The following is a 14,010-nucleotide window of genomic DNA, read 5'->3' on the forward strand; positions in this document are numbered from 1 at the left end:
TAAAACAGTTTTAAAAAATTGTTGCCCTATATGTAGGGTGGGAAGTCGGAATGTGATGGCCCAGTTGTTCTTAAAAACTAAATATAGTAATATTGGATATTCGTACTGGAAGGTGCGCGTGAACTTATACTAACAAAATTGACTGAAAAAATAATCTCGATGTTTTAACAGACTTTCACTGTTTACATTAAATTAAGTCAAGGTTTTCCTTTTTTCCGAAATATTTTTATACAGCCGAAATTGTTCTTCCTCATGTATAATCGGTCATTGATTTTTTGTTTCAGAGTCTCAAAACGTGACCTACATATGATACAAATTAATGTTATCTGTCATTGTCTCCAATTCGGCCGATAATGTTCGAATCGTAATTGTTTACAGTATTCGAAATCTGTGAGTTCAGCCATCCGTTAGGATATCAACCGAGATTGTTATCAGCAGATGTCTTAAGCAAGATATAGAAATACATAAGAAGTCGGTAGAAGAACCTGGGCTACTGCAGAAGTCGCGGTGCAGCCGTCAAAAGAAGTAAACATGTGGCTGAACAAGTTAATACTTTTCGTGCTCTTTCTGAGTGTTAACTGTTCCATTATCCGGAACGTAGAAGGTAAAGTAATGTCATTGTTTTTAACAATTTCTATAATTTTTAAGGATATCAACATTCTACAACAATTATTGAAATTTTACATTAACGCTAGACCTATCGAGCTCTAAAAAGATTATAAAAAATGACAAAACTCTATTTATTTATATCTCGTGCAGTTTTTATTACAATATGTGATTGAATGAAAAAGCCTGTCGAATCAATTTCCATGTATGCAACTTCATAATTTCAATAATTACAAGATGAAAAATATAAAACCGGTCATTTGATCGGCAGTGGTTTAGTGTTAAAACTGTCTATAAAAAAATACATGTGAAAAATAATCGACTAGTACACCACGTGGACCATTTGAACCATGTAATGAATTATTTACATAACGAAACATAATGAAAGTTCGATCGAGTTTTCTCCAAAATTAATTACTCAAGATACCTATTTAACAATATATGTAGGTTTACGGGACCCGTCAAAATGACGGGTTCTAATATTCTTAACTTGTAATTATTAAGATTGTAAAGATACTTCCCTGAGGAATCATTTACCAAATCAGAAAAGAAAAAATCTTTGGGTATATATTATTGGAAAGATGGTAAAAAATTTGACGGACACATTCTTGTTGTGTTTATAAAATAATGTGAAACAGTTATTTCTAGAACTCCGTAAACCTATAGTGTTAATTATTTGATTGCCTAATTAAGTCTTCTTTAATTATTAAAAATAAAATTATAAATAATCTACAAAAATGGCACTACGGTGGCACGGTAGGTACATACTACCCACGAGATAACAATGTTACATTTGTGTGATAACTAAAACATATATAATGAGGTCAATAAAAATGGGATCACGGTTTGCGTGTTCTTTTCACAAGGTAATGGTGCCCTATTTGTTGTTTAAGCACAAAAGGTGTTGAAAATTATAATGTATTCACGAGCAAAATCATCCTTTTCATTCTGTTAAAATTAACATATCATAATAATTATATTTACTATTACCGATCTCTCACCAATTTAATTTTTACGACAATATTAAAAATTCAAAAGTGGTCGTTTTTCCACCAATTTTATTATCCATCTATATTTATATATAAAAAGAACCAAAACCACAGGTCTCACGAGTTAACTCGGGCGCTCGGAAAAGATCGTTTTCTTAAACCCGACTTAACTCGGGCGAGTGCGCTAAGAAGTTAATTATAACGTCTATTACGAGTTAACATGTGCAGCTATTTTTATGAGTGATAAATTTTTCATGAACATGTAGTTGGTTTATTTGAATTTTCCTTTCAAATGAGTATATACGTATTCATTTCAGCGGTGACGCTCAGGCAATATTCGACTTACGCGGAAAGCGCTGGAACAAATTAACCGCGTAAGTCGAGGACTTACTCTATGTCTACATGATATGATAATTGTACACGAAAGCAAGTGCTATTTAATTGCTTTACTAGTTGTCATAACAAAAGAATTCGTAGATAATAGATACGATTGTGGTAACATTTACTGGATAAACATTGACTCATTCGTCTCGTTGTTCACATACAAAATTCATGATCTTCAGTTTTTCACTATACCAGTTTAATATGAATTGCGACATTATCTTGTCGAAACACAAAAATTTTCCCCAACACCGCTGCCAAATGTGCTTGTGTTTATTCATTGATTACCACGACTTTAATTACCATTTTTAATATTTATGTGGCCGTGAGTAAATGTAATTTCCGTGGAACCATGATAAACAATATCGACCCATGTCGCAATGCTCAAATCTTTAGTTGATAGTAATAATATTTCGATCGGCCTATATATTTCAAATAATTTTGTAACTAAAAGTAGTTCATTTCAAAATAAGCTACTTTTGAAAAAATGTTCTCCCTGATCTCTCCAAGAAAAGGGTAATGTTTGAAAACGCATGAAAAATTTTTTATTCGGGTCCTGTTTGAGTCTATATCAGCTTCGAAATTTTTTACACTAACGTTTTTGACGATATATGAGCCGTTTAGAATGATGTTACAATTATTTTATTTAATACTAACCGTACTATGACCGATCAAATACTAGGTTTTACATTTTTGATTCTATAATAGAATTATTAAAATTCAAAAGATGCTTCAATTAGAAATTATTAAATAAATTTCTTCATCCAATATTGTTAGGAAAAAGGAGTTCAGAAATCTAAATAAATTCAGAGGTGTAATTTTTATAAAATAATAATGTAAACACATTTTGTGCTCGGTACGGTTAATATCGATTAAATCGTTAAGATATACATAGTATTAAGCCAAATAGGCAAATATTGACTTACACCGCACTTGCATTATAATACCTAAAAAAACATGGGATTTTTGTACATTTGAATGAACACAACTGTGCAAACAACTTATTTAATTTTGTTCATACACAGATGTGGCTGTAGACGAGCTTGCATACGAAATTAATCTCTGGACAAACACAAATACCACAACGGTGACATTTAAACAAATGATCTCACACTTACGAATCCCTACGGAATTACAAAATTCGAATTGGCGGACTTTCTCGCGAGGTTCAGATATCGCTATGTGCTCAATATGCCGTGCAACTGTGAAACTATATATGAATTTGCGAAGAGAAGGAATGTCAGCTGAGAAAATCCAAAACCAGATTACCAAACTATGCGTGTTACTGAACATACAGACGGAGCCAGTTTGTAAGGGAGTCATCGAATTGAATATGGTAATGTTCCTTCAATTCTGATATCAATTGTGATATTTATATAGGGAGATCGGTAACTGGTGGTACAATAAGGGGGTAACTCCGTCTGAAAAACTAATTGTAAGTCAAAAATGTAGAATAACACTTTTCCATGTGAGGCTTTGTTTCCGGGACATCGAGTTTTAAAGATCAGTCGGGTTCGCGTGCTTTATGTTGGAAGGAATGTTCGTAGCGTTTTTAAATCAAAATTCCAAGATAAAATTAAGATATTTATGTACAAATATTAATAAACATTAATATATATAATATTCAATAGAACAAATCTATGTATAAATATCCTAATAAAGCTACGAACTTTCGCTCCAACCCAATATTTATATGCAGGAAGTAGAATTGGTTGGCCATGATCAGACGCGTCAGGCGGTTCATTAGCGCGCGTGTTCGCTGAATTTTCAAACTCAATTTTCTCTAGAACAAAGCCTTATATGAAAAAATTGTATTCTATATTTACGACTTATCTTTTTATGTAAAATCACTCCCTTTGCAATTGTACGACCAGTTCAGGAACACGTCTACCGTGTAAAAAAAAGAGTTGGATGTATATATTTCTATCATTAATTATTACAACTCCATTCTTTCAGCCTACCATTCTACACATAGTAGATACGAAACCAAATTTGGAGGCAAATACAATCTGCGGTGTTATCTTCGAGTCAAAATCCTGTCCACTAACTAACGCTGAATATGAGTGGACTATTGTTATCGATAACAGTTCTGCTATAGAAGTCGCTGAGAAGGAAGCACAGGAACCGTTAAAAATTTTGCAACTTACCGATTTTCATTATGACCCTGCTTACGAACCACGTGGCAATGCACAGTGTAAAGAACCGATTTGTTGTCGAAAAGGACAGAATAATACAAACGTAGAATCACTAGCTGGATATTGGGGTGATTATAATGCCTGTGATACGCCATGGCATTCTATCGTGGACGCTCTGACTCACATAAATGATACACATCGGGTACGTTGATAAAACGATTTTAAAAATTACGATCGTAAACTGTAGAATTAATTTACCTATTATAAAATATGAATCAAATATCCTAAGAAATCTGTTCTGATGTTCAGGATCTAAATTACGTATACTTTACTGGTGATATCATAGACCATGGAGTGTGGGAAACTTCGAAGGAAGGAAATACAAAGAGTCTTGTAAAAACTTATAACAAAATTCATGAAACCTTTGGAGAGATTCCAGTATACCCAATCCTTGGAAATCATGAGCCAAATCCTATGAACCAGTAAGTTTATTGAAACATTTTTAACATAATCCTTGAAAAATTTTAAATTAAAAAATTAAATTAAAATTTTTCAGTGAAAGACTGGTTTAATGTTCTAGTATTTTATTATCGTTCTAGTTCGAGAAAGATTTTTCTACTATACTTTAAAAATGCTATTTATATTACTTGACCTCTGTATTTAAAAATACTGAAAATTATAATGTACTGGTTTTTGTAGATTCGCGCCAAAAAGTATAACATCAGACGATATAACTACAAATTGGTTGTATAAATTAGTAGCAGATTTATGGATTGGTTACGGCTGGTTACCAGAATCAACACGTTCTACAATACATGATGGAGGGTATTATACCGTATCCCCAACAAAAGGATTCAGAGTCATAGCTTTGAATTCCAATATTTGTTATAGCTATAATTGGTATGTTGGATTCATTTATTTCCGAAAATATTCAATGAACTTTTTACTCGAGTACTTTCTGTACTTAAAACATTTTCCATTTATAGGTGGTTGTGGTACACTCCAAGGGACCCAGACAATCAATTACAGTGGCTTTCAGACACACTTCGTAATGCAGAGAAAAACCAAGAATTTGTACATATTTTATCCCATATTCCTGTTAATGCAATCGACTGTTTAAAAACATGGAGACGAGAATATATAAAATTAGTAAATAGATATTCTCATATAATAAAAGCACAATTCAATGGCCATACACATAATGATGAAGTGGCAATATTTTACGATTCAAATTCTGTAGCACAAAACATTGCTTGGAATGGTGGTAGTATAACTAGTTACACAAAATTGAATACAAATTACAAAGTGTACGATGTAAATGGTAATAATTATGTAAGTCATTCTACATTTAAAATTAGTACTTGTAACATACTAATAGAAAAAATAGTGAATAAATAAAAATAATTCTTACAGGCAATAAATGATTACCAGAATTGGATGTATGATATTGGTACTGCAAATAAGAATCCAAATAAAAGACCAACATGGTTCAAATCGTATTCTTTTAAAACGGAGTATGATGTTCCAGAACTGTCAGCTAGATCATTAAACACTTGGCTAAGTGCAGCATTAAATAATGAGACACTTATCAACAAGTATTACAAGTAAGATATAAAATTATGTGACGTATATATGTACTACTTCAAATATTATTATACTATAATTCTGTTAATGTTAAATATTAATTATTGTTTTTTGTAGTAATTTCTTCAAGCATGCTGAGCCTTCATTGAATGGGAATTGTAATCTCGATTGTAAGAAACAGTATTTGAATCGAATAATTATAAACCCTATCTCGGATGACTAAAATTTTCTACTAGAAAAATGTGTACAAACTCTGTTACTTGTACATTCAAATAAAAAATTAAATTTGATATTAAAATATGTTTATTATATGAGTCTCAACTAGTATTTACAAATTGTTTTTCGAAAACAATAAGCTCTACCTAACGCTTTTCAAGTCAATCCAGTCCAACTTCGTATTACGAAGAATTTCTTCAGATGGTATCTTATCTAATAAGTAAATCTAAATACAGAAAAATTAATTAATCATAAAATTATATGTGTGTGTGTGTGTGTACGCTTCTTTTCCGCTTGATATAAATTCCTTTACCTGCTTTCTAACATAAATTACAATTGTTTCAATCTGCTCTGGGTTATTATTCTCTGAATTAAAAAACATTCTCCAAATTGCTGCAGCCAATACCTTATCCTCTGATAAAAGTCCTTCATCGTAATCAATGAGAGCAGCATTAAATTGTGATGATAGCCGCATTACTTGTTTCCTCTTTATTTTTGGGTTAATTGGCTAACAAAGAAATTTGTAACAATTACGCAATATTCAAGCTGGATCACAATCAAATGCAAGTGATACATGATTCAGTGTTTACTTACACCAAGCTTATTTGCTCTGCCATCAATATCTTTCCACATGGCTTCTACAAGATTATGTCTAACTAGTTTACCATCCTTTCCTTCACCCATGTAACGTACCATTAGCATCCAAACATGCAATTCTGTGACCAAGAACCAAGAGAAGAATGTGTCTGGCATTTTAAATTCTAAAAAGAAAACGAATAATTTTATTCGAATAATTCCTAATTCTCTGGCAAAAACACTATATACTATATTGATTGTACCTTCATAAAATGCTGAATAGTTGAGTTTGTTCACTATATGCCCGTATCTTAGATAGCCTAATGCCATTAATCTCTAAAATACATAAAAATTTAATAAATGTTTTCTGATCTTACCATTACTTGTGGAATATTTTATACAGGTATTAAAGATTAAGATTAAACTTACGTATTTGGTGATGCCTACTCTGATTAAAAATTTTTTAAGTCCCTCAGGTCCGCTTACTACCTTAGGTATATCTGTTGATGTATTAGTTGCATTAACATTTTTACAGTACTGACGAAACTGAGGCCTCGTTGAAAAATCTACATTATTTGTAACAATACATTGCCGTTCCATAATATACTTTAATGTGGAAGACATCAATTCCTTCTGTAAAAAAGATTTTATAATATTCATTACATACTATAAATAATATTATACAAGACGAATGTAATTTCTGAAATGATAAATAAACCTGTAATTCACAAATCATCAGGATATAACAATAAAATTTGATGATTCGTTTGTCATTTAAAAACGCGTATAACCTATATCCAAATAAAATGTCTAACGATGTTTAACTATTAGAGAACATTCAAATATTTCTATTTCAATCAATCTCACCTTTTGAAGTAACAACATTCTTGTACAATACATCTCTATACTTTGTGTAATTAAGACCTATAATTAATCGTTAAGATCTCCACATTTATTTAAATACTATCCGACCAGGGAACCATAACCTGTCTTTTTTCGAATGTACACATTTAGACGTATATATATATAGGACTTCTGACTTGACACAAGAGCAGGCTGTAAAATCGAAGACATTACGCGTTATTCATTGGGGTTTTATTCGCGGAAGATATCTTTCAGAATACTACGTTTATGTTAGCATAAGTTTTGTACTAACATTGCTATCAGTATTGATCGAAGTCAACAAAGGTTTGGCAAACCAGAAGTACGAAAATTCAAACCAGCCGCTTATTGACAGAACAGTTACGTACATATGCGCACGTATGCGTGATACTGTGATCCAAATCACAGACTTTCACGTCGCAAATAGACTTGTCAATTTTTGTAGGAATTCTCAATTCCTAATCAATTTTCAAAGAAATGTATGTCTGATCGATTATTGGATGTAATTTTATTATTGATTGAAATCAGATCGTACGCATGCTTCATAATTACAATGAACTTAGGATACACCAGGCGCGATGCGCAATTACAGAGACGTGAAAATTTTTCTTCTCGCGCCAGTCGCGGCAGTCGCGCCTTGATTGGCTAAGATGACTTGAAAAATTAGATAATGATTGTACAGCGCTCTATACAACGGAGTTACGGAGATACGAAGTGCAATAATCCGTGCTGATGAACCAAATATCGTTAAAAATTGAACTATTACAAGTATAGATCTGATATTATTTAAAAAACAATTTCTAATGAAATTTCGTGGTATATAGTATGTGTTACATGAATTGGCAGCAATATACGCATGTGTTTTGACAGTTACCGCATTAAAGTATACGACTATAATAGCGATTGTTGTAGATGACAAGTCACTCATACGCGTAAAATGCACGGTGTATTAGAAAAATAATCAGAACACTGTGTAAAAAGTAGTGTCACAATGTATTCAACGAAAACTCCTTCCTTAAGAATTGATGAAGCGGATCTCAAGTGCAAAAATGGTTGCGGATTTTATGGAAATGCCGAATGGCAAGGTTACTGTAGTAAATGTCATCGAGAATATTTACAAAAACAAAGATCTCAAACAGAGAGTAATGTTTCTGGACAAGGATATGATACGTATGTCTATTAATTAAATTATAAATCGATACAGTATAATCGACGTCCTTGATAATTAAAAAAATTCAATTTTCTTATATTATAGCTTGTTAGCTAGAGAATGTTATAGCTTATCGTTTCTGTATTTTACAGTAATAAATTTTCTATGGCTATATAAAAAGAGCATATCTATCTTTTTACTTCATTGTTTCAATAAATTAATTGTTGCGTGTCATTGTTTCAAATGATTATATTCATAGATAACATTAATATTTTAGTCAGTCTTTGAATCGGAGTTTGAGTAGCGCTCAACAGAAATATGAAGAGAAGAAAGTACAACAAGAAAAGAAGTACAAGCTGTTAAACATATCTTTTCGTAAACCGACTACAAAAGGTATATATTTACATTTACTTTTCCTAAATTATTGAGCAAATGCAAAATTAATATTGTTTTGAGAAGCACAGGGATATCAAGATTATATGACCGAACTGTTAAATGAATTAACCAAAGATAATTCTGATCTGGAAAAAGTAAAAGCAGAAAATCGTGACCTGATAAGCATGATTGCTAAAACACCAGCGGAAAGAGATGTCAGAAAGTGTATGCATTCTTTTATACTCGATGTACTTCAAAATAAGGATGTAAAGAGAATAGAGGAACTTTCGGAGATCATACAAAACTTTTATCAAGTGTTTGCTAAGCGCTTAGAAAATAATCCCAAATATGCAGGTATTTTAAAACGTTTGCGACAATGTACTCTGTATACATCCACAAAGTAATCATATTAATTATTTCAACATTATTCTAGACATAACACCAGAAATTAAAGAAAAATTATTAGATTATATTGAACGATATACTATGACTTTACTCTACAGGATACTCTTCTGTCCTCCCTTTACAAATGATGAAGAAAAGGATTTAGCAATACAAAACAGGTTTGACTTTATTTAAAACTTCCTGACCAAGACTAAATTTAAACTAAAATACCATATTTTTGTAGAATTCGGCAATTAAATTGGGTCAGCGGAAAAAATTTAGAATGCAGGATACATGAAACCAGTGCAGAAGTTAGAGAACTTGTCTATAGTTCAATAACAGGTTTGCATATTAAAGCATTCAATCAATTTTTGCTGAAATTTCTAGACATTTTTCTAATAAAACTTTCCTATTGTTACAGATTTATTAAACATGGATTCTGTTAAAGCTCCACAAGAAAAACTTTCTTGCGTTATTTATTGTTGTAGGAATATATTTTTAATGTTGCAACAGTCCGTTGGTGGACCTGCATCGGCAGACGAATTTCTTCCCGCGTTAATTTTCATTGTTCTAAAAGCCAATCCTGCACGCCTTAAAAGCAACATTAACTTTATTACTAGGTTTTGTAATGCAAGCAGATTAATGACTGGGGAAGGTGGATATTACTTCACAAATCTGGTACAAGATGATACTTATTTCTTTTTCTTTCATTAAAAATGTGAACTGTAAAATCTAATTGTAAACTGAAAAAAATCATAATTTACAGTGTTGCGCTGTATCTTTTATTGAAAATTTAACAGCTGCATCATTGAATATGGACGAAAAAGATTTTAATGCTTATATGTCTGGAGAACGTGTACCCGCCAACACTTGGGAATCTGCTCTGATGATATGTGAAGTACATATTATATGTTCAAACTTTGTTATTCTTAACAAATTTCTTTTTCTGTAATGCAATTCGATATTTTGTAGAGTATACACTTAATGTGCGAAGACATAACACTTCTCGATGAAATGAAAGCAAAAACGACGGAAATGGTGAACGAAACGTTAGATTTAAAAGAAAAGATGGTACGATTTCAAGAAGAGATCGAGTCCGAAGTAAACACAGTTTTGGAGAGAACACCATTACTGATTACAAATAGTCAAAGATTGCCAACTAATTTGGATTGTGAAGATATAGAAAGTTACCAGTTACCACCTCCGATTATTCCACAAGTAAATCATTTTTGTTAAATTATTGTCCACATTTGTTCCACACAGATTTATGAAGAAATTAATGTCAACGATTTCTTTTAGGTTTGTTCTACTACAGTTGCTAATTCCACCCAACAAAACGACATGAGAATCTCTTTAATAGACGATTGCGTGACACCATCTCCTACTTTCGATTTTCCCTCTTTCATGGGCGATGATAGTTTCGACGTGAGCAAAGCGGAGGATGAAACTAGTCTCATAAGCTTAGATGGACAATGTGATTTTGATGTCCAGCAAGAGAAAACTTCAAATGAATTATTAGTACCAACTAATTTACATTTAGCTTCTGCAGCAGAACCGGAAAAGGAAGATTATCACGGGTTTACTGAACAGGGTTCGAACATACCCACAATTCCATGCAACACTGGGGACTTATCCCTTAATTCTACAGAAACCGATTGTGAAAATTTTTCGAGCTATTTCCATAATGTATAAAATACATTGTTCAAATGAAACACGATTTGTAAACAATGTTTTATCTTTACGTGTAACCCTTGCAGTGATACTAGTGAAACGCTATGGTTGTAATGTAAATAACATTAGATAATTTAAAAATATAAATTTAAATACGAATAGAAGCTATTAGAAAAATTAATTTATTGACTATCAATAATTTATGTATTAAAATAATTTCGTACAACAGATTTATGTACCCCCTCTCTCTATTATTTTATTTTTTACATTTATTTCAAACACATAAAGGTAGCTGTTTCAAATTAATTTCAATGTAATTAATTATCTACATATAAATAAATAATTTAAATTCTACTTATCAATAGGATACCAATGTACATTTATCTTCCTATCAATAGATAGTTATATATGCACTTTTAAATATTACACATCACTTGTTCAATAAATTCCATTTGTGGAGGAACACGTGTAGAGCTAGTAAATTATTCCTTCTTTGCAATTTTGTATCAAATATATTATAATCTACTTTATTTAATCTTTTTAAATAATTGTATAGACAGGCTTTCGTTAAAAAGACATACTGCGTGTAATCATGGTCTATCTCTCTTGTCATAGACATCGCCTGTAAACCATACAAATGGTTTGAATTAGAATTCACACAGTAATATATCCATTTTTCAAAGTATCTCATGATTTAATTTGATAAAGTATTTACCATGTTTAAATGTTGTGTTCCAAAAAAAACAATATCATATATCGCATTTTTCAGATCTTGACTGACTTCACCCTGAAATATAGCTTCTGTAGAAACACCATGTTTCATTAAAATATCTTGTGGCAGCATGTTTACTCTATTTTTGGCATTATGAGGAACAGATCGAATTATATTAATTATGCCATGTCCTTTCCCCAAATGAGTAACTGCATGTTCTGCTGTAACACTATGAGTACTATGCGCTTCCAATATTAGGTAATAAATAGAAGAAGTACTACATTCTGCATATTTTTCTAATGCACGCATATCAAGAAACGTATGATTTCTTAAATGTTCTAAACGAACATCTATCAGTCGTCTGAAATGTTCTATGGACAAGGAATGGTTTTCTAGAATCTGTAGATGTAAACCATAACTTTAACGTCAAATTGATAATGTAGCATATTATAGATTTGATAAATTGCAAAATCATACCCTAGCTAATTCCAGCAGGACAGGACTTCTTGGAGGTTTTCCCTTAAATGTACTATTCAATGCATTACTCCAAAATTTCAATCTCATTTCTCCTATTTTATGGTCGTGTATATGATCTTGTACTTGAGCCACTTCCACATTAAATGCTCGAATTGCGAATACAGCTGATCTAACTGCAGGTACTAGCGCTAATGTGCACAGAAAATTTTCGTAGTCATGCTTTCTGAAAAACAATTCAAATGATGATGGTAATGCACTTAACATTTGACATTGTTTTTATTTAAAAAGTATTTCATTATTTGATAAAAACCCAGTTTCATTACAGAATCTCAACATTTATTTTATCATTAAACTGTTATCTTAATTTGTACGTTTCGAAATTCAATTATCCTTTATATTCTATGTTAAATAATTAAGATCAAAGTTTATAAAAGTTATATTACTTTGAGGCAAGTAGCAGTGTCGAGAAATTTCATTCATTTGTTATTATTTGTCAGTATATACCTAACTAAGTCAAAACAATATTCAGCCGGCGTTTGTTTTGTGGCTACATTTGAATACTTTGAAATGTGTAAGAACGTAATTCGACGAATAACATTCAGTAAATTTCGTCCGTTCATACTGAACTTTCTTATGTTCTTCACGTTGTACGTGTATAGTTCGGCCAAAACAACAATGGCGGCTTACCGTATGATCTATTTACATATATATATACTGATATATATATATGGAATCTGGGTCACGTTGTAAGAATTCTATCTTTCATTGGACCATTTCGCGCGGGAACAAATTCAAAAAAATTATAGGCGTACTTACTACTTACATTGGCCCTGTTTTGCTACTGCGGTTTTCAAAACTAAAGAACAAGTAAGATCAACTATATGCAATCAAATGTCTCTTGCGAAACATGGTAAAAAACAATTTCCGTATATATATATATATATATACAGGATGTTCCAAAATATCGTACTTCATTGAAATAACTTTTTCCTTTGCGAAAATATTCTTTGCGGCTTTATTAACGAAAAACACGGAACAATTAGAGTGCGGCTATTATGTAGAAATCCATCCGCACTCTGATTGATCCGTGTTTTTCGGTAACAACTCCTGAACAAAGCCGCGGAGAATATTTTCGCAAAGGAAAAGATTACTTCAAATGACCTCAGGAATCACCCCTGCCAAGGGCATAACATTTTTTTCAGACACCTTGCATACTGTGATTGTGATGATCATGTAGGTCACAGCGTATAAAAGTATTATAGATAGGTATATCACTTTTCAAGTGCATATGTGCTGTCACCTGGTGGGACTAGTAATAAACATACGTTCCGTTTCGTACAACAGTTTCATGCCGACATGAATAATACCCCGACGGCACACCGGCTCGGTTTCAGCCTGGCCCCTGTGCACAAAAGGGCGCGTTTTCCGCCTGCCGAGGGCTCGAGCCCAGGGCCTGCCGGCCGGGCTAGGATTCAGCCGATTTGCAAGATTGCAAGGGTGCGGGATTCGCGTTCTCATTGCGTGATAATACAAACACGGGTTTTTTCAGTAGTCAAAAACGCCAAATAAAGGTCAATCTAGGCAGCAATCGCCCTCAAAGGTCTTATTTATTAACTTATTATACTTTTGTCGGTAACAAGGGAGACTGCTACGCATTTGCAAAGTACTGCCACATTGATGCGACCCGCCCTGTGTCGCGCATGCGCGAGAAAAGTTGGGCCCAATCGAAGCACTGATTGGCCACATTAGTGTGATACCGTGCTGCCCTCTCAAAAACAGGCTGAATCCCAGCCCGGCCGTCAGGCTCTGGGCTCGAGCCCCCGGCAGGTGAAAATCGCGCCCTTTTGTGCACAGGGGCCAGGCTAAATCGTC

At 32.6% G+C, this 14,010-nt stretch overlaps 4 protein-coding genes across 7 annotated transcripts; 2 read left to right on the forward strand and 2 right to left on the reverse strand.

Annotated features, from left to right (window-relative positions):
• Window positions 1-296: 296 nt before the first annotated feature.
• Window positions 297-5,981, forward strand: LOC143215339 (sphingomyelin phosphodiesterase). 2 transcript variants are annotated; one of them, XM_076437413.1, is made up of 8 exons: window positions 297-604; window positions 3,002-3,312; window positions 3,933-4,313; window positions 4,421-4,593; window positions 4,811-5,011; window positions 5,098-5,443; window positions 5,525-5,715; window positions 5,813-5,981. In XM_076437413.1, the coding sequence occupies exons 1-8, from the start codon at window positions 532-534 to the stop codon at window positions 5,916-5,918; spliced, it is 1,782 nt and encodes a 593-aa protein (XP_076293528.1). In that variant the 5' UTR covers window positions 297-531; the 3' UTR covers window positions 5,919-5,981. The 2 variants fall into 2 exon arrangements, with proteins under 2 accessions (XP_076293528.1, XP_076293529.1); XM_076437414.1 differs by lacking the exon at window positions 297-604 and adding an exon at window positions 2,285-2,788.
• LOC143215344 (ubiquinol-cytochrome c reductase complex assembly factor 1-like) lies at window positions 4,985-7,911 on the reverse strand. The gene is made up of 8 exons (XM_076437421.1): window positions 7,644-7,911; window positions 7,355-7,543; window positions 6,917-7,120; window positions 6,751-6,823; window positions 6,506-6,672; window positions 6,225-6,419; window positions 6,058-6,137; window positions 4,985-5,207 (listed from the first exon to the last, which is right to left on the reverse strand). Exons 2-8 carry the CDS (start codon window positions 7,385-7,387, stop codon window positions 5,195-5,197), a joined length of 765 nt encoding a protein of 254 aa, XP_076293536.1. The 5' UTR covers window positions 7,388-7,543; window positions 7,644-7,911; the 3' UTR covers window positions 4,985-5,194.
• Window positions 7,912-7,985: 74 nt separating this feature from the next.
• Rabex-5 (Rabaptin-5-associated exchange factor for Rab5) lies at window positions 7,986-11,307 on the forward strand. 2 transcript variants are annotated; one of them, XM_076437412.1, is made up of 10 exons: window positions 7,986-8,192; window positions 8,282-8,539; window positions 8,797-8,912; window positions 8,979-9,248; window positions 9,328-9,457; window positions 9,523-9,620; window positions 9,700-9,956; window positions 10,045-10,176; window positions 10,251-10,496; window positions 10,578-11,307. In XM_076437412.1, the coding sequence occupies exons 2-10, from the start codon at window positions 8,361-8,363 to the stop codon at window positions 10,968-10,970; spliced, it is 1,821 nt and encodes a 606-aa protein (XP_076293527.1). In that variant the 5' UTR covers window positions 7,986-8,192; window positions 8,282-8,360; the 3' UTR covers window positions 10,971-11,307. The 2 variants fall into 2 exon arrangements, with proteins under 2 accessions (XP_076293527.1, XP_076293526.1); XM_076437411.1 differs by having other exon boundaries at window positions 7,986-8,539.
• On the reverse strand, window positions 11,180-13,128 carry Sicily (NADH dehydrogenase (ubiquinone) complex I, assembly factor 6 homolog sicily). 2 transcript variants are annotated; one of them, XM_076437419.1, is made up of 5 exons: window positions 13,109-13,128; window positions 12,962-12,994; window positions 12,139-12,361; window positions 11,665-12,060; window positions 11,180-11,571 (listed from the first exon to the last, which is right to left on the reverse strand). In XM_076437419.1, exons 1-5 carry the CDS (start codon window positions 13,111-13,113, stop codon window positions 11,380-11,382), a joined length of 849 nt encoding a protein of 282 aa, XP_076293534.1. In that variant the 5' UTR covers window positions 13,114-13,128; the 3' UTR covers window positions 11,180-11,379. The 2 variants fall into 2 exon arrangements, with proteins under 2 accessions (XP_076293534.1, XP_076293533.1); XM_076437418.1 differs by lacking the exons at window positions 12,962-12,994; window positions 13,109-13,128 and adding an exon at window positions 12,643-12,840.
• Window positions 13,129-14,010: the final 882 nt, after the last annotated feature.

This window comes from Lasioglossum baleicum, chromosome 13, assembly GCF_051020765.1.
Source record: "Lasioglossum baleicum chromosome 13, iyLasBale1, whole genome shotgun sequence".
In the NCBI taxonomy this organism is placed as follows: domain Eukaryota; kingdom Metazoa; phylum Arthropoda; class Insecta; order Hymenoptera; family Halictidae; genus Lasioglossum; species Lasioglossum baleicum.